General features: G+C 36.4%; 1 protein-coding gene across 7 annotated transcripts in view; it reads right to left on the bottom strand.

The window, feature by feature from the left end:
• Positions 1-26,242, bottom strand: part of BIRC6 (baculoviral IAP repeat containing 6) — a 173,613-nt gene that overhangs the window by 114,354 nt on the left and 33,017 nt on the right. For 4 of the 7 annotated variants that reach the window (XM_082302472.1, XM_082302475.1, XM_082302476.1 and 1 more), the window contains exons 11-25: positions 23,602-23,751; positions 20,082-20,307; positions 15,600-15,760; positions 12,653-12,784; positions 11,319-11,450; positions 10,889-11,067; positions 10,180-10,310; positions 9,171-9,332; positions 8,932-9,063; positions 8,667-8,764; positions 7,319-7,466; positions 2,969-3,102; positions 1,723-1,869; positions 959-1,146; positions 17-331 (exon numbers count right to left, since the gene is read on the bottom strand). In XM_082302472.1, the coding sequence (XP_082158598.1) occupies positions 17-331; positions 959-1,146; positions 1,723-1,869; positions 2,969-3,102; positions 7,319-7,466; positions 8,667-8,764; positions 8,932-9,063; positions 9,171-9,332; positions 10,180-10,310; positions 10,889-11,067; positions 11,319-11,450; positions 12,653-12,784; positions 15,600-15,760; positions 20,082-20,307; positions 23,602-23,751 (2,435 nt within the window). The remainder of the gene's footprint in view (positions 1-16; positions 332-958; positions 1,147-1,722; positions 1,870-2,968; positions 3,103-7,318; positions 7,467-8,666; positions 8,765-8,931; positions 9,064-9,170; positions 9,333-10,179; positions 10,311-10,888; positions 11,068-11,318; positions 11,451-12,652; positions 12,785-15,599; positions 15,761-20,081; positions 20,308-23,601; positions 23,752-26,242) is intronic. The other 3 variants (XM_082302477.1, XM_082302474.1, XM_082302473.1) reach the window with 3 other exon arrangements.

The raw sequence follows: 26,242 nt of genomic DNA, 5'->3' as shown, positions 1-26,242 counted from the left end.
AAAAGAAAATAATTACCGTTCTAGACTTGCTTGTATTTTTGTTATGTGCTGCAAGGTTAACTGTTGGGGGGTCAATGACTGAACCAGGAAAAAGCTGAGCAAGCTCTGCATTAATAACAGCAGAAACTGCTTCATTAGGTGGAGTCAAAGGTGGAGTCATGAAGAGAGGAGTTGTTTTTGGTGTGGGTGGAATGACATCTGAAGGATGAATGAAGAACCCTGGAGCTGCTACTGTATTAGAAGGCACAGAGTTGTGAACAGGACCAACTGCTGATGCTGCTGCTGCCGCTGCTGCTGTTGTCTGATGCAGTTTTGCTTCCAGCTTAGCTTTCTGTGGAGAAGATGAAAGCAGTGTATGTAGCAGATAATACCGTTTGTGAACACAGGAGTAATATTGAACCACAAGTTCAGCTTTGATTATATAACTGGATTTAATAAACCTAAGCTACTTTCAACATTGCCAAGTTAAATGACCAACTATAAGCTGAAAAATTAAACTATTAAACTATTTAATTTGACTTACTTGCTGAGGAACATGAGTAGTTAGATGGAGTAATCAAAACAAACCAAAACCCTACCACTGAACAGCAAAGTAAGAGTCAATGAAGCCAAGGCCCATAATAACAATGGCTTTATGACTGGTACTTCCCTGGGTCAGCAACTGTGCTTTTCATTTCAGTGGGCTTTTTCAATTTCAGACTGATATATTTATGTATGAAGACTTAGATTTTATTACAAACTCCCAACCCACCCTTAAAATACACAAAAAACAAGTCTGAAAGACCAAAGCAGCATGGGAGACACACCCAGCACTTTGCTGAAGAAGACTGAACCAGAGTGCTGAGCAGTTCCTTCCTCAGACACACTATGGAGAAAAAAAAGGCAACTAGCTCTGCAACTACTTTCTCAGCTTTCGAAGTTTAGATACAGCACTAAAAAGAGCCAAATAGCCTCCAACCTGTTGCTGAAGCTTCAAAAGCTGCTGCTGTTTCTCTTGCAGCACCTGGAGCTGTTGCTCGGCTGAGGCCATTGCATGAGAGAGAGACTGCAAAGCTACCTGGGCTGCTGAACTCAGTGCTGTCGAGGCTTCCCCAACCGTTCCAGAAGAGAGGCCACCAACTGCTGGGGTAACCCCAAAGGTACTCACTGGCATGAAACAAACAAACAAACCAAAACAAAACATGTATGTAGAAATTATAAAACACACCTTTAATTCTTTATTAATTGTTCAGAGTGACGTAAAAACAAGAGAAGTATCTCTTTTTATCCAGTTCTTGCTACAAATTAACATCATCTTGAACTACAAAGCATATGGTTTATAGACTATGCACACTGGTCATGCATGCAACACTTGGATTACAGAAAAGCCACCTATTAGCTCTGGAATTCTTCCACCACAAAAGGCTGTAATATAAAGATGCAAGCTTGTGCGCTATACTCTCCAGTAGAAACAAACTGATTCAAATTAATAATTTTTAATCCAATTTGTTTGCTAAGATCCAAGAAATACAGAAATTATAGAAATTTATAGAAGAACTATATAGAATATATTTCATAGTTATATAGCATATAGAAATTATTTAAGAAAAAACAAACCACAGACAAAACATTTCAACACTTGCAAAACTACAAGCAATCCGTTTGTCAAACAGTGCCATTATGTTCAATTAAAAATGTATTGTGGAACTATGACAAGTAGAAAAAATGAAAAATTGTATATACCAGTAAACGTACTTGCATCGTCCCTTTCTATTCTAGTTCCATCACTTGTTGAAACACAGGTGAAGTGCAGAGGTTCAACTTCCAGAAGTCCAGTAAGGGAAGTAAAACTACCTTCAGCAGCTGCACAGCTACTTATTTTCCCATTTCCTGAAAGAGAAACATGTATCTGCACAGTCAGCCAATGTTTTCTTGATAGTGAAATTTCAAGTCATGAAGTGTCAAAAGGGACAACTAAATATAATGCACATATTTTATTAGTTCATGTTGCAAAAGAAACATCTTAACACTATCATATCCTCAATATAAATGGAAGTGTATTTTTAAAATGATAATGCTGTCAAATCTGAACAGAATATATTAATAAGTCAAACTGTCAACTGTGACAGAAGCGTAGTATAATCTTCTTAATTCCAGAAATAAATTATATATGATGGATGCTCTACTCTTTCTACACTGAAAGCAAATTAGCTTGCAAAAATACATTGATACTGGATATATCTACTGCAAAGGAAGAGGAAGAAACTGTCAGACCAACTACAATCATGAACGAATTTAGTATAAAACCCAGACTATTAATCAATATCCAAACAAACTGACAGAGTTGTATGGAGGAAGGGATAGGAAGGAGAAAGACAACAGCATACAAGAGAAGGAAAGGAATCACTATGACTCATGAATACGTTTGCTATGAAAAGAATTTCCTGACAGGTAAAAATTATCTAGTTCTTTAGGACATTGCAGGGCCTAAAGATTCACTTATGAATTAACCTGAGAAGACAGACACAAAAATGCTTTTAAGGTATTTTAGCTCCTCTAAACCAGAAAAAATACCTCATTAAACCTTTATATTTGAGGAACGACATATCGCAGTTTCCCAACTTCAGAAAAATCCATTTAGGTTTCTCTGCCTATGTGAGTGTTGCTAGCCTGAATGAATAGTAACACACCCCTCAAGGAAGCTACCTGAAAGAGGTGACAGATGATTCCTTGATGACTGACCCAGGGAATACGAGCAGCCTTTCTGTCTAATCTCTACCCTGAGATATTCTACAGGATAAGAAAATGTCAGATTCCAGAAAGAGGCTTTTACTCCTTGTCCTAAGGCCACAGGAAATGCAAAAGATACCATAAGCCAGAGAATACCATGGACTTCAGCTTGGCTGGAAAGTATAAAATCATGAAAAGAAAACAGTATAATAGAGATCTACCAGTTCTACCACAATCAATCACTGCCAAACACACATACCTGAGAGAACATCAGACAAATCAATTTCATCTGACTGTACTCCAATGCTGCTGTTGTACACATTTTTGCAAGAAGAGCCACATATTTCCAAATCAAACAGAACTGGATCAAAAGGTGAACTGTATAATCCGTATCTGCAAATAGGACAAACAGCACCGTTCACACAATAAGAATTCATATAAAATTACAGGAAAAGGTCAAGTGTTTCACCATCAGGATTTATTATATTCCAAATTATTCTGTTCATTCATTCGACACATCTTTGAAATTATCACTTACTTACACTTCATTAAAATAATTTATTAGATGGCACTTTTAAACAGCTTATAATGCTAAATAAGTAACTCTTCATTACTAAATAGTTTTGAAGATGTAATACTGTCCTGGAAACATGACACACAATCACACTAGACATGGAAACTAGAACTACAAGCCTTAGACAATGAGCCACAGCAATACACACACCTGCACATGGTAAATCAGACTTTTGTCTGAAGTCAACAAAAACACAGTACTTTTCCAAAACAGCGGAATAAATTCCACCTCAGCTTGTTCTTCCAGCTGAAGTAAGAATTAAAAAAGGAAATGCTGCTAGGCATACCAATCAACGCTCGCGATAAATACCTCAACAGAAGAAAACTCGTAACATTTACTCTGGCAGTGCTGGAGGGGAAAAAATAGCACCATCACTCAAAGTGGTCCCAAACCAATTAGGGTTTTTCTAAGCCAAGAAGAAGGAAACTCCAAAGTAGTATCAAGATCAGTGGGGTTTTTTGTTCGTTTGTGGTTTTGTTTGTGTTTGTTTTAGTTGGGGTTTTTTTTGTATTTACCAATACCTATTACCAGCAAATGAAAAGAGGAAAAAAATGGAAATCAGGCCAAATTACTAAGCCAGAGTAGAAAGGAAGAATGCATCTGTGTAGGTATAAAAGTGAGAAACATAACACTCTGCACTTTGGCAAGAGACAGAAGAAATCTGAAATATTTCCACAAACACCAGCAGGGACAGCAAGTTCTTCCACCCCCTTTTCCCTCTGCCTCTGAGCAGTTTGTCTTTTCTTTACCAGATGAGGTAAAAACCCCCAACAGGTAATGTTGAGAAGGCTGAAATATTTAAACACCTTTTTTGATCCAGTAATCACGAAAGTGTAAATGTCTACATGAAAGCAACAAGGTAAAAACAGATTCTAGATTTCTATGAATGTTAAAATGCTTCCACATTAGCTGGGCTCAGTGCTTTTGGCCACAAAATACTATGACTGGAATAATCAGAAAATGATGAACAATCTTACAAAAGGGCAATAATTGCTACAGATCATCTGAGAATTACAGATCAACCCATTTAACATTGCATTTCCCTTACAAGGGAAGCAAATTCAAAATAACTTACAAGGCAGCAAATTCAAAATAACTTTATGCTCAGAACAACACAGGATAGACTTGGTTGCTCTTTACAAGCATGCATTAGACAGGATCAGTGCATCCTGCACATCTGACAGGACTGATGTGTTTGCTGCCTGACCTTTTTTCAAACGCCAGCCAAGACAACATGCTACTGTAAAGTGGCTACTAAAACACACGAAACTGCTCAGACAAAATTCAGTGGGGTACCTTCACAGCCTGCTTTAGACATCAGATTTAAAAATTTAATAAATCAGGTCAGCTCAACACTAATACTGATTACTTACATGTTTTAAATGAGGAGTTTGATTTATTAAGTAAGCAGGTCATAAAATGTAAAAATTCTACAAGAGCACTGTAGAGTAGAATCAGAATTTGAACATACTGCAGAGGGGTTTAACTTATTCTGTCCAACCCAGATTTATTTCAACAAGCAGAGTGCCTCTTACCCATTTTTCAGCAGGAATGATCAGGTTCACAGTTTTAAGCTTCATTAACAATCCTTTTCACAAAAGGATATAGAAGGTACATCAAAAAAACAACAAAGACTAAATCAAGAATGTCATGTAAAAACTCATCAATCACCTTACTCATCTGTGCAGTAATGAATATAAACTATGCGAAATACCTCTTCTGCTTCATTCATCAGAGCCCTCAATTGGAATAATGTCTCAAATTTTGTGTATCACAACACGAGGAAGGTAAGGACCAAAGAAAACAGCTCAAGGAAATGCTTTAAGAATGATTACAGACCTGGAGAATACAATGAAGATAAAAATATACTCCAGATATCCAGAATTTGTTTAGAATGAATCTGCTCTCCAGTGCCAACGTGGGCAGGACACAAGCACTAAAAGGCTTTAATTGCAGCAAGACAGTTTTCAGATCAGATGTGAGCAGGAGACAGTTCAAGTACTAATGATAACAGTAATTAAACCATGTAACACCTTACAATATATAGAATAATTTAATTCCATGAGTACATGAATCTGGTACTTTGAAGAACAGGCTGGAAAAATTTTCTCAGATTTGCTAGAGACAAAACCAACCTGCTTTTTTTAAGACAGCCTAAAATCCTATCTGAAATCTCTTTCTTTGTTGTTTTCTGACCTGCAAATCATGTAACACACCCTACTGGCCTTATCCTTGCAAGTTTTACTTGATTTATTGCAGCACATGACAGCAAAATGAGTATTACTCTCCCACGAATGTGCAGATCCATTAATTAGACATCTGCTTTTAGCTGATTACCAGATGTTAGGCTATTGCAGCTGGGACCACTGACAAAGAGGAAAAACACAATAGTATAAACTCTGCAATACAAATGCACACAAAAAAGACAGAATACAATTTGGGAAGAGGAAAGGGGAAAAGGGTAAAGCTATGGCTGCCTACTAATTTCTCCTTAACAAAAAAACCAAAACCAAAAACCAAATCTCAAAAATGACAGTATTTTCTTGATCTGTAGACATATGAAGAAAAGGCTCACAAATTTTGTTTAGACTAGTAAATTAAATGAAGGAATAGTCAGTCCTTGCTAGAGAGCTATTGTAATCAAACAATTCATTTGCTGCTACTCTTAAACTACCTATGGGGTTACGGAGTTAAAAGAGGAATTTAGTTCCAAGAAGAAAATCAGTAAAACACCATTTAGAATCATTCAGAAAATCTAAGCTCGAAGGACACCAAGAATGAGCTCACTTCAGAAATCTTCCCTTGCCATGCAGACAGCTGTGTTCACCAGAAGGTGATCTGAAATGTCACACGTACCAAATTCAAAAGTGGTCAACTGGGAAGGAGGAAAACCTTCTATTTCAGATATGCTGTTTAAAGAAAGTACTTGGAAGCAATTTATATGAAGGAACAACTTGATTCCCACAGAAAGGTGTCATTCTCATATCAAGTGTAATTTTCACATTTTTCTCCTCCCTTTGGTTCGATTCACTTTGTCTATTTTTCAAAATTCTCAATTATGCCAGATACCATTTCTATTGCTGGGATGTCTTCTAAGCAACTGCAAGGACTACAGATGGTGAAATATATTAACAACTAAGTAGAGGAATGCAGCAGACAGCAGGATAAGGATCCAAGCGTAATACGTGAGACTAAGTTTTTATGAAGTATTTTGGAATTATAGTTCTTTAAAAGCAAAACCAAAAATAAACAGATATCCTCCCTCATCCACACCTTTCCTTACTATATTTTCTATTACCTTTTCAATTTTATCTGAAAATTCTGAACCAACCTCCACCAAACCTCTTCTACCTTGATCTTGCTTGACTTTGAGGAAAACTCTCGCACCTGAACCACAGCTGAAAGAGCTGTCAAACAGCAGCACTTTTCCACCACCATAATGCAGCTTTGGAAACTGCTACAAAACTGAACCATCAGAAAGTTCCTTTCTGTGTCATGTAAATCCAAAGTTAAAATGCCAATCAGTTCAATACGCAAAAGATGCAACAACACGGTCCTAAATTACATTGATATGTAATTTAAAAGAAGAACCTGCATTCCCAGTAAATTACTCCAGGTCTCTACACTTAGAATCTGACCTTTAGAAGAAATACATTAAATGTATGGTCAGCCTACTGAAAGACTATAATTTTGTGAAGCACTATGCCAAACTGAAACTATTCAGTATACTTAATTCCCTCCAAGAGTCAAAATAGGACATGCTTTGTTAGTCCTTACACTAAAAATCATAAATACTAATTTAAGGATTGCACAGACTTCAAACGCCACATACACATTTGCTGATTTAAAATGTGAGATAGCAATTAAATTCAACTTTAACTTTGTACATGTTAAAACTTTTTTCCAGAACTTTAGCAAATTAATCCTTTCTCAAACAAATACAGCACACAACCTTTTTCAGAACACCAAAGGATGGCATTAGACAGTTCTTAGGTTTGTTTTTACTAAGTTTACAACAACCACAATTCTTAGTACCTTGTTTGAAGTAACGCCTCCATTGGTGTTAGGCGATCCTGCAGCTGCCGGGACACCGCAGTCAGCAGTGATGCACAAGCTGTACTGCATCCTGCCAAATCTTCATCCTTTACATAGTTCAGCAATACAAAATACCAATACACAGATCCTGCATTAAAAAAAAATATATATATATTTCAGGTGAAACATGATATAAACTTTTCACTGAGAAAGCATACTTTGAAGGATAATCAATGGAAGTGATAAATAATTATCTAATGGTTACCAAATACAGACTAGGAGGTATTCTACCCCTTTCCCTTTCTTGAGAGACTTCAATTAAGAATCATTCTGAAATTGTAAGTTTCCACAAGTACTTCTAATTCTCTTATCAACTAACACATAATTGAAGGAAAGAAAGGTTCCCAAGAGACAGCTTTGTAAACTTCTTTCATTGCTTTTACCCACAGCAGTCAAAATGCTCTTGATATATTAAGGTGCTTGGCTAGGGGTTCCAATCCCATCAGAGCCAAGCCATACTCCAGATCCAGCTCTTTTTCTCCTTTCATCCTCTGGTTCTGGTTGCTGTCTCCTTACTCTGTATTTGCTGGAGGCACTGCTTCTGTACAAATCAATTCTGGGAGCACAGCACGGTGGTAACTGTACAGAAACACAAATTTCAGCCTCCTCCTCCTTCCCTCCCTGTGCATTCCATACCCTCTGTAGCAGTGTGTTAAGTGTTTTGACCTAGGTGGTAGTACAACAAGCCTTTTGGAATGCAAACTGATTTTTCTGCAAGATCTCTCAGTGATGCCAAGCTAAAAACAATTCAACAATGTCCTAGTGTGAAAAGCAGGCCTTGCCACCCAAAATACGAGCGTAAAGTCATCTTCCCATTCCATCTGGCACTCCAGATGCTTCAAAGAGGTGCTAAGAGACCGTTACACTGCACTATAGATAAGGAAGGAATTTAATTTAGTTAAAATTTCCTTTTAGTGTAGAAGAATCAGAAGTGGATTGCTAGTTGGACATCATTGGGATAGTCAAGTTTCCTGGCTCTCTCCTAATTTTAAAAAATAACAGACAACCCTGACCATAACTGATGTCAACAGAATCTGTTGCTGCTAAACACCTTTCAGAATTCTTACAAAACTTACTTAAGCTCTTCCAAAAATGTCAGACTTCATGCTCTGGTTTAATCAAGCTTATTTGCTTAAAAATCCACCAACTACAAATGTCTACTTCATGACCAGACCACTCCAAGGAGCGTTTTGAACTAACCGAACAATTACCTCATTCTAATTTCACAAGAGAGTCCAACACGACAAATGTACCATGTATTTTTATGACAACAACACTGCATACATACCACCTGTGGCAGCAGCAGGCAAAAGAGGCATATTGTCGAGTAAAGCTTTTAGAAGAACTGATCCAAACCCTTGCTGACTTGGGTCACACCTTCCATTGCTACAAAAAAAACAGACACAATGAAGTAAGAAAGAAGGATGAAATCTCTTACACAAGATGAAACAGTTACAAACACATATGTTCAATTTAGAATGCATGCAAATCCCCCAAATACATGTAAAACAGAAATAAACAAAAATAAATATATGCAAATAATTAGCACTAACCTGATGCATAGGGCAAGAAATCGTGCACATTTGTGAGCTATGCTCCGCCCAGCTTCAAAGAAGCAAACACGTATAATATCAGAGACACATTTACGTGTTTTAGTAAGCAAACTGTCATTTCCCTCCTTCGAGCTGTGGAAACAAGTTGCATACTTTAGAGAATTATATAAAACTTTTTTTTTTAACCAAACTGATACTGAGAAATAGCCATGATAATTTGAACACAATTCCTCCCTTACCTGCCAGGGCCATTTGAATAGACTCCGGCCAACCAACAAAGCGTGTCGAGTACAAGACTCTGAGCATGTTCTGTAGTTGGTCCATCCTCTGTCTTCTTGCAAAGAGTGGTGAGAAGCTTCTCATGGAACTCTGAAAACTGTAACATGGCACACCGTTGAACTCTAGGGAGGAGGGGAAGGAAAGAAAAACCACAATTATCCAACATGGCCGTTCTCCCAATAAAGTGTCTCTCCAGCTTTGTATCCTGTCCTAGGAGCAGCATAAAAGAGAATCCTAGATGAAAGGAAAAGCACTACACAAGCATATACAGTACTTCCAGTGCACACATTCCCAAGTGTCCTATTTTCTGCTCACAGAACTTCCTACATTATGATATATCTTGTAAGCTTCTATGAAGTTTTTTCACCCCTATTAACTTGTCTAGCAACTTCTAAACCTAAACAAACTTTCACCATCTACATCACTCTTATCAACTTTGCACATACCTCTTTGCAGCCTCGATAACCTCTTTTATGTCTATTACAGTCAGTGCCATCACTGCAGGGTGGCAGATGATAATACACTTTAAATACTCTATTACTTGCGTCTAGGTCTGCAGCACCAAACTAGAGACTTCAACCACTTCTTTGTTAGCTAAATTTGATTCTAAACTTTTTTGACAAATAATCTAATTTCCGCTGTAAGAAACAAGGCAATGAGGAAAGAAAGGGAAGATACTTCCTTTAAAAAATGTATCTGTTTTACCAAGAAAACTTATTTACATTTGCCTTTTGAAGTCAGGCAAAAAACCCCACTCGACATATAATTTCATGCATGGTGTTATTCTACCACAACTTTCACAGCATAGTGCCCTCTAACTTGCAATTTACATGATTTTCCATATAAAATAAGCTTATGAAATGACAACTTGAAACAGTATCTTGACCTGAGCTATTTTGAGAACTAAGCTTTTTATAAGAAGTGTAACTAAAGCTAATATTCCTTCAGATTTAAAAAACAACTACAAACCTTTCCTTTGAAATTGAAGTTTTTTTAAATCTTCGAATTGTTACAGAGACTTCTTGAAGTAAGTCGCAGCCTCGCAGATTATCTGATTTTCTTGAAGTAGTAGTGGCTTCAATTTTGCTAGACGGCTTTTCCTTATGTTTTCAGAAAAAATAACATTCATAAATCACATTGGTTCTGATTTATTCTTATACATTGTTCAGTGAAATGCAAGCAGTTCACTAAAATCTCTCAGTTTGAGCATTGTACTAAAATTAACTATTTTTATTCACTAAATTCTATAATATAGAACAATAAATTATTCATGTTCTGTAATCTATTATGCTCTAACTATTCTAATAATATCCACAAGATGTACATCATATCATCCCATCTTACAACTACAATGATCAAGAGTAAAATACACACACACACATCTTCATAGAAGGATAAGGCCTATCAACTACTGAAAATACTCAAGGAAACAAAAGTTTCAAAAACAAGTGTTCAGAATGTGAAAGTGGCAGAACAGACTTTTTCCATTAAATTTGCACAAAAGAAACAATTTAGAAATGTTGAACTCTAATTCTTGAAGGTGTCAACACAGTGTCACCTCTTTAGAAGGTAGTCTTTTAATGGAACTTAATTCTGCTAACAGCTGTTTCGTTTTCAGATGACAGGAATCATACCAAGTCTACAACTAACACATGAATCTTCCTTGGCTATTTATTACCTTGCCTGCTGCAACTTTTGCCAACAATGAAGCAAGAGAATGGCCCTTGTTCGTTTGAGGTTTTAGAGGAGGTATTCTAACCACTGGTCTAATGCCACCGTTGCAGATTTCTTCTGTTCCTCTGTCATTCACTGCTTTAACATGAATTAAAAATGAACGATACTTGCCACCAGCCATGCCTAAAAGTGGAGAACAACAAGGGAGGGGGAAGAATTTGCACAGTTTAAACAGACTGCAAGTTGTAAACAGAACAGATCAACCACATAAATTACAGTACTTGATCATCAGTTTGAAGAGCAACTCACTATGGTGTTACACAGCAAAATTTGTCAATGTAAAAATAAATAACAAACCTATGTCTAGCTACAGAAGTATGAGATGCACTTCAGTCACACACACTTCATGCAAATAGCATAATAAACGGGTTTACCTTTAACAAGCTTTGGACTTGTTAGTGTCAACATTCCAGCATGTCCTGATAGATCAAGTCCAGTAGCCAGCCATACTGGACCACAAAGTATATCTTCCTTGTGTTCCTCCAGAAATGGACACAATCTAAGACCTTACAAAAACATGAGCAATATGGATCTGAATTAGCCGTAAGTAAGTCACAAAATCTGATCATTTGCATGGATTAAAAATACACCATGTCAAACTCTGACCACTAAATACATGTAACTCAACATAAAAAATGGCTTGAAGTTCACTTTTAGATATTTTCCAGTGAAATCAATTGAGGTAAACAGCATTTTTAAAACCATTTTCAGTTGCATTATATGGATAACATATATGTTGACTGGCTTACAAAAGCCACAAAATACACAGCTGATGAAATAAAGAACCAATATATATGAGTCACACCCTTACTGGGTCATTACTGAAGCAGGATAATACTGTTTAAAACAGAACAAAATTAAAAATAAATTTAAAACAAAGACAGTTTTGTTTCTTCTATGGGATATACAAATTACTGAAATTATCATTTACTCATCTGCAGCTCCTTTCTCAGCATGAAACACCTCCTTTATCACCCATTTGATCCTTCCCCTGATCCTTTGTAACCCCTCCTGTCTTGGAGTCATAGAATGGTTTGGGTTGGAAAGGACCTTTACAGTCATGCTCTAGATAAGCTGTGAAGTAAGACTGTTGAAAGGACCAAGCAAAAGAACCATAGCTCTAGAACTGAATCACTCCAACTGTCAAATTTTAGTCTGCAGCTCTCCTCACTCAGACCCACTCACTGCCTTTCACAGTCTAAGACATTTTGTGGAAGAGTGCTAGTTAACAAGAGAAGTTATAAAGACAGGCACAGTCCATGTGATGTGGCCTAGTTATGAATTCTTTATGTTCTGCTCCTTGCTTTCTTGGTTAACTGCAGCAATCTCTACAAAACCCAGGTATGCAAAGAAAAATTATATTAAAACTAGTCAAAGAAACAAAGTAAAATACTGCTGAAACAGGCTAGCAACTTCACTTAGAAAGGCGTCCTATCAATCTACTTGATTTCTAAATTCAAATAAATATTAATCTGCTTGTAAGCACCAAACCTCTCTAGTAGTTTTGCACATTTTTGTTGTGTTTCTGTTAAACTTTCAACTCATACAGCAAACAGTGCAGTGAGAGAAATAACTTCAAATACAGATGAAAAATCAGTCTATCTTAATGTCTGAGAAATTTTTGCAGGGGAATTCAAATTTATCATTGAAAGAAGAAAAAAGCAAGCTCCTATTTTAATTTAAGTATAACAAGATCAATAAAACTTACATTGTGGTTCCTCTACATCCATATACTGCATTTCCTCATTGAATTCTACCAGTCCTGGTTTTCCATTTCTCTCCACTTCAATGTTATGAGCTGGAGATAAAGGAAATGTGATCTGTCTATCTACTGCTGCTTCTGGAAATAAAAATATTAGCATGATTTCAAACACTGTTCAAGGCTCAGTAAAAACAAAAGTGGTAGTTTGCATAGCAAAATTATCAGCTTTCTGCCCACAGCAATATTTCTAATATAAACCCACAAATACACAAAGACATATTTTTCATATGGATTGAAGCTGCAGCAAATAGTTAAAAAATAGTATTTCCGCATGACCTGTAATGAGCCTGTTTTGCTTTAACACTGCCCAAATTCTTTTCCCCTAATAATCAACTACAGATTACTTCTAAGCAATTAAATTCCAGTACTTAAAGTTTGATAATTTGAAGTTAAAATAACTGGATTGCTCCTGCTGAACATCAAACATTATTTTGGTAATACTTAAATACAGTTCTTTTTCCAATTAAATGGATCACATGAATTATAGATGAAGAGGACATGCCAGCAAATTAACAAGAAGCATATACAGTGAATTAACTGCCAGACCAAAAAACCATTAGTTCCCAACCGGAAGAATTATGCCTCTGGCCTTCCCATTACTACACACTACATATTTAACTGTTTCCAGGGCTCCTGTCATACAAAATAATGACTGAATAAACTCTGCCCTACACATCTTCCTTACATCTCATTATCTTAAAATTTCAGTTCCTTTCTCACCCCATGGAAGGAGAGAAAGGAGGGAGGGAAGTTAATTGAATTCCAGTCTGAGGTTTTTATACATTTCCAAGAGCCATCAAACTATCTTGAATACTACATCTCCCTAGGATTGGGACATTTTGGTTAAGATCTATCACAGATATAAATTATCTAGCTTTGTCTTCCCTTATAATGAAATCATTAGTGTCCTATTATTTTATTCAATAGTGCATAAAGAAAAGGCAAATGTCACTAAAGTCCTTTTCCAAAACTCAAGAAATTGAAAAAGAGAAGGAAATAACTGCAATGCAGCTACACTTGGAAAAGATGGTTAGTTGTGGATCTCCAATCCTACTGAGTAAAAAAGAAAAAACTTTGTCGAGGCTGCCTTGCAGGTGCTCTCCCATTCCCCAGTCCTTCCATACTGCCTGATCCCCTATTCGATGCTTACTCTACCCTGTCTGTAACAGAAAAAAGCAAATTCCAGTATATTGCATGTAAGGAAGTGAAATGTCATTTTCAGGAAGAGCTCTGTCATGTCTTCTGCTCAGTATGCTGTGCTGAAAAGCTTTCACTGAGAGCTCTGGCAATCTAGCTCATACCTAAATCAAATGTCTCCAAGGAATTACCAACTCATGGAACTGTTTGCTCAGAAGTGTTTGAAATTGAAGCATTAAGGAAAAGAGTTTAACTTTTCTTCTATTGTTTTGTTCAATAGGTGAAGATTTTCAGATTAATTCTGACATCCAGATCTGCAAATGGACTGAAATGATGCTGAAAACAAAGCAGGTTCCATTCAGGAGAGAAACATGGACAATCTGTTCTGGTTTTTTGTTTTTTTCTTTTTTTTGATAGAACATATTTCTCCTACATGTTAAAATTAAGGTTTTACATCAAGTATTAAAAAAAATGAAGAAACTGAAAGAACACCTGTTGACTGCTGTCCTGCAGTCACAGCTAGCACTTCTGTTAAATCTAAACCATCTTGATTCCTAAAAAACCAGGCTTTTCTCAAAGAATATTAATATGCTAGCATATTTTGTTCTTGGGTAACAACCAGTTTACATTATTTAAAGGAGCATCTCCAGCACATGACTTTTGCTGTTAAACACTGGGGGATGCTACAGAGTGAAGTTTTATGAAAGCATGGCAATGATGTTTAAAATGCCTATATTCTTTTTTGAAATTTACAGCTGTTACTCCTGTGTAAGTGGGATGGTCTTACTTAGCAATTAAGAAAAAATAGGAAAAGCAGGAGGGAAAAGGGCTTTTATGATCATGCTTGCTGTTCTCCTCAACACATTTTATATCCAGCAACCAATTTAATATCTGACAGCAAGATTTCTCTGAAATAGTCGATTCCCAGAAGCTTTTGAAATAGAAGTGGCCAGTTAAAGATAACCAATTAATGCCTCAATAAAAGGAGGTGCTGCATGTAATACCTTCCACTCCCAGCAGACAAGGCAGCAGGATATGAAACGAACACTCTCACCACAGGAAAATCCCAATAGAGGCACTTCCATATCAAAGAAATGACTTTTCAATTTATGCTACCCCCTCACAGGTTCCCTGAGAGCTAGTAAGATGCAGAGTCCAGTTAGGAGTCTTGCAAGGCAAGAGCATTCCTAACTTTGGTCTACTCAGTCAAAGCGGCAAGGAACAAAAGGTGAAATTATACTGCAGCTTTCACATAGTTTAGTTAATGAGCCAAATGATGAGAGAATTCCCAAGGAAGCCAGGGATTTTCTTACTGCCATCAAGAAAAGCCTTGCTATTTTCTCACTGGCAAATAATTTCCTTCTGTGACTTAGAATAATTTATTATAATTTTTTTTTACTATGTCAAGAACTAAAAGAGCACCATTTGTTTAATCAATCTCTAAGATGATTTACAATTGACAACTTATTTTTAATGACTGTAGGATTCATGCAGTACAGAATTATAATTGAGTTCAGTCTTTCTGAGCTATGTACTTTCACTTGTGTAAATGTCAAGATTTTGGAACTGTTTACCCAGTTTGCCTCCACAATTTACACTCAAGCATGATAAGTGAAAAGAGCCCATGATACTAAGAAACAGAATAAAGCAGTAAAAGTGAAATTCTTACACAATTACAAGCAATTTTTCTGATATATATCACAGAGTTTGAGAAAAGAAATAATGTTCTGAAAGATATCTTAAGTTTTTTTCTTACCATTGACTTTTCCTAAGCCTGGAGCTTTATTTTTCAGTAAAGTCACTTGAATCTGAGGGATGTTTGTGATGTTTGAATTCAAAACAAATTTGAAGTCCACATGTCCAACCATACAAGCTTTTGGTAAAACCAGTTCAAAGACATGCTCATCCCAGCTGTTGCTGTCAGGAAATAAAATAAGACAATGACCCAGTGTCAGGAGAAAATTCAGATCATGCAGGCAGCATCACACAGTCCATTCTGCATCTATGCACACTGTCTTTAACAAGAAGAAAAACTTATTTTGTCTTAGTTGACATCTGCATGGATTTCTGAAGTAGAAGTCTTTCAAACTTTAAAGCTTTCAAGCTTTCAAGATAACCATATTAATTTTGTGAAGACGTTAAAAAGCCAACTGATATGGCAGGGAGAAACAGTGTTCAGATAAAAGCAGCAGTGGAAAGATTCCCTATTACCTTCATCACAGTATGGTTTTTTTATTACTATAAATACCAGCTACTTGTTTCCATTAAAAAAAGGTATGAGAATAAAAAAGCAAACACAACACTAAAAGAGGATCGATTAGTGAAGTGTACAAAAGCATGATTGGAAGTACCTACCTTGTAATCTCCCTTAAGTTGCCCTTATCCATTGTTTAACACTTAACAATGTGTTGCATAAGTGTTTGAGAAAGTGGTACAAAATCAACATACAGGAGACTCAAAATACTATTTTGAAATTACTTTTAAAGCACGTTTGATAATTCATACAGGATGAAACATGCTTCTTACCAGATGCACGTTCAGAAGCCTGTGCTGGGCAAAAGGGTGCAGCTTCCTTTTAGTAAGCCACATTTTAGTTTTGAAGACAAGTTTGGTTTTACACTGAAAGTGTAAACTTGAGACAAGTACCCCTCAATGATCCATTCCATAGTTTGATACACTAGGGTTTGCAAAAAATTATTCAAACCAAAGAGCAATGAAAATAAAACTAATAATGTGTCAACTGTTCTGCTTGTACACATTTTTTTAAGTAATTGAACTTCTTGATCTCCTTCATTTGGCAGTAAATATTTTTTTAAATGTTACTTTGATATACTTATTTAGTTGTATAACTGAGAACACTAAGAAACTGAGTATGCTGCTATAAATATTTTTGAAACATCTTTCTAACACCTAATTCACAAATAAATATTTTAACTCCAATAGCATGCTACACACTGAGTATTGTGCAGAAAACCATTTTAAAATAGATTAAGGAATGGTGCAAATGTATTTATTTCTTTACAGTAATATCCCTGAAGGCCAGATCTCCTTCAGGCACATGTAATAGACTTAAAAGAGATTTCAGGTACAAGTAATGAAATGGCATGCCAGCTTTCCAGAGCAAGCAACACAGAAAAGCAGAGATTTGGGGAGGAACGATGGACAGAAGTGAAAGATGGACAGAAGAGAATTTGTGGTTATGATTCAAGAAGTAACAGTGAAGAATTTTCAGCTAACTGCACAAAGAACACAAACAAATAAAATATAATGAAAATGTATCCCATTGCTCTGGGGAAAAAAAACCCCTAAACCTCTGTTAGCAACTGTAATACTAAATACTTAGAATCACTCATGCCTTTCCTCTAGCTTGGAGTACACATAATCCAGTGCCAAACAGAGAAAAGTCTGGGGGTGGTATTTCATGTCATGCAAAGCATGGACTAAATAAGACACTCAAAGGAGCCAGACTTCTGAAAGACAAAGTAATATTCTGCTCATCCAGTTTTAGTTAAAGATCTGGTACAAACCCAGAAATGAATAATAAACCACTTTGTCTGCAGCAGTCTTTTACAGTCTGTGTGTTGCACACAATGCACACAGCCATAGCGAATTACAATTGTTACTTGTCTACCCCAGAAATCTATTTTTGACAGAATTGAGCAGCAGATGCTGAATAGGTATGGATGGAATAAACAATCTCCATTAAGGTCTCATATTAACCCAGCAGTAAAGAGATTTTCTTATACCTCTGACAATAAACTTCACAATCTAGTTCTCTGATTAGTTAAGACTTCCCTTTCAAGATTTTTTTTTTTTAGTATCTCATAGGTTTGTTTAAGTACATCCTTTATTCATGTGTAAAGTTCCAAAGTAGCAAACAAATTACTTCCTTATTATTTTCTCAGTATCTCAGCATATCTATCCTAAATATCACTTTTCTCTGATAATCTAATGCAAAGTCTTTTAGGAACTCTTCTACCTTTGAAACCCACCTAAATCTATAGCATCTCTTTAAAGAAGAACATACAATCCATACTGTGTTCCAAATGCCAATATAGCGTCATTCTCAACAACAAGATATTTTTCAACACACTTATTCATTCCTTCTCTAGAACATCTCACCATCTGATCTTCCAATGCAACTGAACTTTGAACTGCAAAGACATTTCCAGAGGTTAAACACTGGAAAGAACATTAGTATCTAGCTCTTCCTTCTTTCATATATTTTAAAATATGTCTCCATAAGATGAATACATGCCACATAAATTTGAGAAAAAGCCAGGAAACTCAGATGTCACTGCTTTATCCATGCATATTAGGAATTCATGTATCTTTCTTTTAAAAGAATTAACCTCATTTAACATTTCAGTTAAATTATTGCTGAGGGTACAATACTGATATTTAGATAATTCACAAGGGAAACCAGACTCTGCTTTTCTGTTTTCTTTGTTGAACAGTCTTTTTAAAATAACAAACTAGGATTGCAATATAATGCCATTTTCTAAAATACAGTTACAGGATTATCTCTTTCTATTTGAGAAACAAAAGAATTACCATATCAAATTGCATTACTCATCCATCTAACACTGTAGTCCCACATGGTGATAGGTATCAGTGTGAGGCACTCAAAAAGAAGATAAAAGGAACCTCAGAGTAACGACCAAAAAATAATCCAGAAATCAAAAAGTTTCTTCCCAGATAACTTTTAATTAAGAGCTAACATGGCTTTCAATCTTAAGATTCTACCCTAAGAACAAAGGGACTGCAATTTAATAATTTTCATCATGAGTCACATAGCAGCTGTCAAAGATTTCCAGTACTAAACCAAAACTTTTAACTTTTCCCCTTTACAACCGTGTTTTACTTAGCAGCAGGCATACTTCTTTTCCTCTAATGAAACTATATTCATAAGCTAATTTTCCACTTATCCCCTTACAATTAACTGCTATTACCTTCACTGCTTGTTTCCTTATAACTTCATATTGATAGCTCTTTACTTTTCAACTGTTGCTGAACACACCTGGATAATCAACTGGAAGTTATTTTGCAAGGAACCACCTCCCTTCCCCTTGCTACATACAGAATATTTGACTTACACAAAGCAAAACCACAAGATAAATAAAGGTTTTAAAGCCTATAATACATTGCAAGTTTTTAACCATAGCTTATGAACATTTATTTAGTTCAGCTCCTGTTATGTGTCAGTCCAGGAGATGCCCGCATCTATTATGTGTTTTCCCACCTGGAATGCTTCATTATCACTTGCTATCTTTCAGTTGTTTATAGGACATGCTTTTTTTGCCCCACACATGACCTCTAGCTCCCCTAGGACCCTCTGGCCATTTCCTTGTTTTCAATCTATGGCTATTCTGCGTCTACATGACAATCCAAATGTTACACATCAGTGGAACAGATGTGTAGCAGTCTGACCCAAAAGATCCTGTAGTGTCTTTATTCACATCCCTTAATAAACCAAAGAAACTTCTATTTACATTTTGTTTCTCCAAGCATTTTTCACAAAAAGCTGCACAAAGCTACTTCATGTAGGTTTTAAGCAATTCTTCAAGGAGACTGCAACACTGCTGTACTTGTATTTAGGAGCCCAGAGGAATTCCAAGTTCTCATGTCATGTGTAAAAAACTAAGTATTGCTACACACAGCATGCTGGTGAACTTCATTTCAATGAAAATACTGCCTAAACTTTAGTACTACTAGGGCTCTGGAGTGGCTTAAATGTCTCCTATATAAAGATTTAACTTGAATAGACATAAATCCAGATTCTACCTTCATATTTTGAAGTAAATTACAACACCATTTCATTTAAGACAATTAATTAGTCACACTGGCACCCACAGTTTGCATTTTTGGATTAAATAATGTGCTCAAAATGTGTGTATACCTAAGAAGGGTGAATCAGACTTTTATAGAAACTATCAAGAATATCTCTAATTCTGGAAAATGTGCTTGTCTAATTATGTAATGTAATAACCACATTTGGCAAATAAAATTCAAAACCTGACTTTTCAATTTGTTTCAAGGTCCACTAAAATGCCTCTGGCAATCTCACAAACACCTATAATGCAAACTACCAAATGAGGATTATCATCTTTGAAAACACATGCTCTTAAACTTGCACACTAGTTGAAAACAATTAAATTGCATGAGATCTGTGGTTGTACAGCTACACAAACTAGTTAAGCAATGCACACGATTCCTTGTGCGCTGCTGCCCTACGTACCTGTCCGTCTGCAGCTTCCAAGTCCGAGTGTGCTGAGCTGCATCCCCGTGGTGCTGCTGGTGCAGATGCTGAGGGTGCCGCCTTTGCTGCTGCTCCTGCTGGACTTCCACCCAACAGGGAGGGACAGTGGCTGAAAACCGTGGTGTCAAGGTTTCAAAACGGGTCAGTTCCACCAGGGACGTCAGTGTTTCAAGGGAGAACGGCTGGTCCACCAAAAGATCAACTCCTGAGTAATTACAGCACATGCATTCATCACTACATAGGTATTTTTTCTACAACATCCTTTTAAAAAGTTTGAAATATATCAGAACTGCTATAAGCAAAATGAACTGTAAGTCATATGGAGGTTTTTTTAGTTAAGAAAAGAATAATAAAAAACTCCCTCCCCCCAAAAAAGCAGCACCCTAAACAAACAACAACAAAAACCAACCACAAAAAATCCCAACCACAAGCAACCAAACATCCCAGCCTTGAAGCCAGTATCCTTTGAAGGCAGTTCACTTGGAATAAATTTTCTAAGTACTGAGATGTCTGAGCATACTGTCTGGTATTCAACAGAGGCATCAGGAATAAGTAATTAGCCAGTAATTAGTAATTATATTAATTAGTAATTATACTTTGAAGATGCAAAGCTGATTAAACATTTTTTTAATATCCCTATTGACTCAGATAAAAAGAAGTTTTATATGTCACAAAAACAAGACACACAGAATTACTATGCATTTTTATCACTGCTTAAAACATTACTTTGGCCCCTGATTATCAATAGAGATCTGTTTTAGGATGGATTGCTACAATGCTGTGGAGGTTCCCAACTCAGTTTAAAAGAGGGGTAAGTGAAAAACAAACATGCTTTATGTAAAGCTCTTAAAAGACACTGAGCCGAGACAATTATTTTGTCTTCTTGTCTTTATATTTAGGCCTTGTACCAAGGAAACAAGGATATTAATTGAAGTATTGAAAACTAAAATATCCCAGGAAGCCAAATACCTAAATGAACCACAAAGAAACCAAAAATAATCAGATTTCCTTAGACATACAAAACCCCAAACCAATCAAAAAAACCCAAACCAAACCAAAACCAACCAAATAAAAAAACCTAAACCAAAGCAAAAAACCCCAAACAAAACCCAACTATCCAAACAAAAAACCCCAACCAACCAAACCTGAGGGAAAATAAGATATCCACAATGTATATTTTCTAGTATTTTGAGCATTTTCTCTTAAAAATGCATTTTGAAGGAAAAGCCTTTACTTGTAAAGAAATCATGGTTTTTAAAAGGAGAAAGTTTGTTACCTGACTACTACTGTCACCACCCAGGGTGGGGAGATTATAATACACAAACACAAATACCACCCTCCCTGTGAAGCCTGAACCTAGAGAGCATCTTGAAAAGCAATCCAGGTTGAGCTTGAGGTGAGATACTTGGACAGGTAATAAATTCACTCTCATTGAAACGGTAATAATTTCTACTTTTCAGTCTAGGAGGCAGGAAAATGCCAAAGAAATTAGAAATGCTTTAGAAATTGAATTTCAGTAATACAGCAAAGACCTCCACTTTTTTAACTGCCAAATGTGAACCTCATTAGCTGGATGACACTGCAATGAGAAGTGAGATCATTGCTCAAACTGAACAACAAGCCTATCTTTGATCAGACTGGATTTTTCTGCTTCATTCTCCTTCCTCCTCCAACGGAAACAAAGCCAAATTCAAAGTATTCAGAGCAACCACATACATGTAATCAACCCCTAAAACTGAAAAATGAAGGATTTAACTTTCCACTGCTGTCAGGTATACTTGGCTTCTTTTAAAAATTACAAGACTTTAAATTTATTCTAACAGAGTGTTATAACAAGACGAAGTTCTAACAGCAAACTTGAAAACAGGTTTTAAACCAGTCAGGAAGACTAATATTCTTTTTTAATTCACTTTGAAAAGAAGCATTATTTTAGATTACTTCACCACAAAAACCCCTCTGCTCCTTAAAAGGAAACAGTAATCTAAGATTGCTATAAGATTAACTTATTTTCTGTTAAAGCCATAAAATTTAAAATGCATCCAAGTCACAAACTGAGGCTAGAAAATTACATTCAAGAAATGCATTCTAGAATGCAAACAGTGCAGAAAAATAAACACGTAAAGCCTACAATATAAAGTAATAATATATATGAGCAAAAGGTTCTGCTTGTTGTAGGAGTTCATTTCCCCAAACAGAAACCTTTCTCTTGAGCTGTGTCTCTGTCTAAAAAACATGCTAAGACAGAAGGGGAAGAAAATGGTTTTTTCTGTTGTTTAATACATAAGACCAAAAGAGAAGCAACACTGATATTATAAATGCTGAGGGCAAAGGCTGATCACGATCCATTACTGAAGATGTTTGCACAGTCCTAACAATCATTCTCATATATGCTAAGAGTCCCGTATTACTGACTTTAGTATCCTTAACCTGGATAGTTCAGACGAAGAGTTCTGTAACCACCATTTAGTTTCAACAATTCCCACTCAGACCCCTCATTTCAGCACTGGTTCCTTACGACCACTAAGCTTCTCTCAGAGCTTTTAGTGGCTCAGCTTGATGCCACAGAAAAACAGTACTCAGTTTATCTGATCATTACTTTGTATCTAACAACTCTCTGGAAACTGCTACAGAACAACATAAAGTAATACCACAACGTCTGAATTATATGACTACTTACAGGAGGACCTGCAGCTTGTGGACAATCTGAAGATACAGCTACTTTGAAGTCTATACATAAATAAATCAATTTCTTATTCCAGTAAGTCATATTCAAGCCTATACTGAAGGCTGGATGGGAATGAGATGAAAAAAGGAAAATAATTCCCCTTTATAGTACTGGCAGAATTTAAACAGTAATTATCATCTACTTGACTCATCAGGACTGTCAAGAGTTACCATTTGCTTGGAAGTCACTTAAATTTGCTGATAACCTACTATACAGGGAATGCATCCATTGAAACACATCTATGTCCTTGACATCCATATTCTTTTTTGCTTTATTTAGCAAAAGAAAGGTGAAGAAAGCCATAGACTTTCTTCCCCTCACATATGTAAAACAGTTTATTTTCTCGTGATTTTCAAACTTCAACAATGGCTTCTCTGGTGAAAAAGAGGAGGAGCAGGAGAAATTCAGTCCTCAAAGCAACCGCTGTAATGTTGCTTACAAATAAACTTAAGATAAAAAACATTTTTTCCTTCTTTTGACTGACTCCTGTGGAATAAAATCGGGGTCAGACAAATACAGTCTGCCACACTTAAAATCACACGTAGAGACTGAAGAAAGTCAAAGTGGTTTGTTTGGGTTTTTTTTAAATCAGGAACTGTTATGCTTGTACACACCCAGTGACAGACATATAGCAATTACAGAACTCAAACTTTAGGCAGCAAAAAAATTATAAAGCAGCAGGCTATTAAATAACTGAAAATCATGTTCATATGCAACTTTCAAAAATGACAAAAGTATTTTTACTCATGATACATGTACATGTGTGCAATTTACCTGTAATGCCTGGACTAGAAGGGTTAGATAAGGGCTTGGTGCCTTCTGATGACTGTTCTACACTTTTGGAAAGGGATCCATCTACAAGTATATCAGCTTCATCTATGTCATCGCAGGTCCCTCCAATCTGAAGGAAATGAAGTTCTCCACCTAAAATCATCAGAGACAACAAAAGAAGAAAGTTTAGATGGGCATACAGCTAAATTCAACTCACAAGACAGGCTTGCACTTGAACTGCTATGCAATTATGACAGTATTTATGCAGGACCTGAAACCAGTAAAATTGTACAGGAATACTTATTTTGCTTTACTACTACTATTTTTTTTTCAGGGCAAATGCAAAACAGAACTACAAAAATACTGCAGTTGCGAACGGTATCAAAGGTAAAAAATATTCGGGGAGATGGGTTTTAAAAGGCAATTAACAAAAGAAATCTCAATAGAAACTAAAAATCATAATCATTATGACACTTCCAATAATCCAAATTATGCTTATAACAGAAAATATTCCATCATGTCAAGTGAAGGCCTACAGTACCTCATCTGTACAGAGTGCATAAATTCCCTTTTAAATTCAGTATCTCAAAACTGAAAATTAAACTAATTTCTCTGAATTCTCCTAACTAAGGAGCTCTCCGCATTATTTCATCAAACTTAGAATTAAAACACTGATCAGGTAAACAGACAAAAGAGCAAAGTCCAAAATTTTCAGTGGACACAACGTATTGATGGAAGCTTAAAATCATTCAAGGAGGTTGCCCATTATTCACCACTACAGATATGCACAAATCAACTCATAGATCAGTATCATTTACAGATACGTCATAGAACCAAAGACTGCTAAGATCATCAAGTCCAGCCATTAACCCAGCACTGCCAAGTCCACCACTAAACCAGGTCTCTGAATGACACATCTGCACATCTTTTAAATACCTCCAGATATAGTGACTCCACTACTGCCCTGAGCAGCCTGTTCCAGTGTTTGGCAACCCTTTCTGTGAAAACATTTCTCCTACGATCAAATCTCCCCTGGAGCAACTTGAGGCCGTTTCCTCTCATCCTGCCACTTGTTATTTCAGAGAAGAGGCCAACCCACACCTCACTACAATCTTCTTCTCTCAGGTGGTTGTCCAGAAGGATAAGGGTATCCCTGAGCCTCCTTTTCTCCAGACTAATTAACCCCAGCTCTCTCAGCCGCTTCTCCTTCGACTTGGGCTCTAAGTCAATGAGAAGGAATGTTTAACTTTACATAAGGTTGGGGGGGGGGTGGGATGAGAAGAGCTGTTACCAGTTTCAGAAGTTACAAAAAGTCAAATCAGTAGGATTCAAATCCAGAGGCAAATCCAAGCATAGGCCTTATGTGATTTTTCTGAAATATTATTAGACTGACCTTCAGCATCTGACTAACATGATGACAAACCCTGTTATGCAAAATATCCAGGTAATTCAAAACAAACAAACTTGAGAATAAAAATGTAATAAAACTCCAAGATAAAACATATATGTCCGGCACTGTGAGGGGTGAAGAGAGTGAAACAGAGAGTGATAGAGAGGCACGGGGAGGCAGAGTGTGTGAGGCACAGAGAAAAGATCTGAGCAACAGAGAGAACTCGTACAGTTTGGGGTTTTTTTGATATTTTACTAAGAAAGGCCTGACAACAAATGGCTTAACAAACTCACTCTTTAATGAAGACAGAGTAACAAGAGGAATATAACAGCTCAAATGAACAAAACAGTCAGAACAACTCTATGGACAGGATCAATGCATTGTGCTGTGGGAAAATCCACCCCAGGTCACGGTAATGTTGTACAAAAGTAGCGTTCCCAGGATCTGAAGGGATGGGAGATTTTCTCATTATCTGTATTTATCTTTTTATTCTATCTTTTTAAAACAGCTATTTTATTAAGCCATTAAGCCATTTCTTGGTGGGTCTTTTCTAACTGAGATCCACTAAGAAACCTGTACCTCCCCTCTCTCAGCCTCAACCCACACACCCTTGGTGTAGAACAGTACATCCCAAGGAGACCTCAGAAGTGGAGGCAGGAAAAAACAGTTCTAGCAAATAACACTTATGAGTTTCCTTGAAATTAAACAGCTCAAAAATAAGCAATTTTCCTCAGACTTCAAAGAGAATTAGAGACACATTAGAAAATACAGACCTTGACAGCTTCATTTGGTAGTAAGTCAAACCTCACTTTGTTTATCACTTTGTTTACTGCTCAGGAGCAAAAATATCCTTACCAATTTTTCCATACAAGAGAAGAGTCATAATCCCTGAATCCCTGAAAGATTCCAGCACTTTGCCAGGAAAAAGTCTGTGCTAAACTTGAGATCTCACTTCCTCATTTTTAAAAAGGTTCTGTGAAGAAGTTTACCATGAACTTCACTTGTACAGTATTAGCCTCTCCTTATGCACTTTTCCAAAATGCTGTAGATGGTTCTGCCTCTGTATCACAAAGGAGGCATTTCCTCTCATGGAACATCCAAAGATGACTTTCTCAGGATGCATGCTTCATTATTTGTTTCAATGATACCATAGTTCCAATAGTCAAGTGCAAGTGAAAAAAATCTGTGCAAAAGTCAATGCTTCATTTCTTTTTGGTGTTACTACTATTGTTAGCAGCACCAGGCTCAAAGAGT

This window comes from Coloeus monedula (assembly GCF_965178545.1).
Source record: "Coloeus monedula genome assembly, chromosome: 2".
NCBI classification, from domain to species: domain Eukaryota; kingdom Metazoa; phylum Chordata; class Aves; order Passeriformes; family Corvidae; genus Coloeus; species Coloeus monedula.
This window is presented reverse-complemented; position numbering and strand designations above follow the sequence as displayed.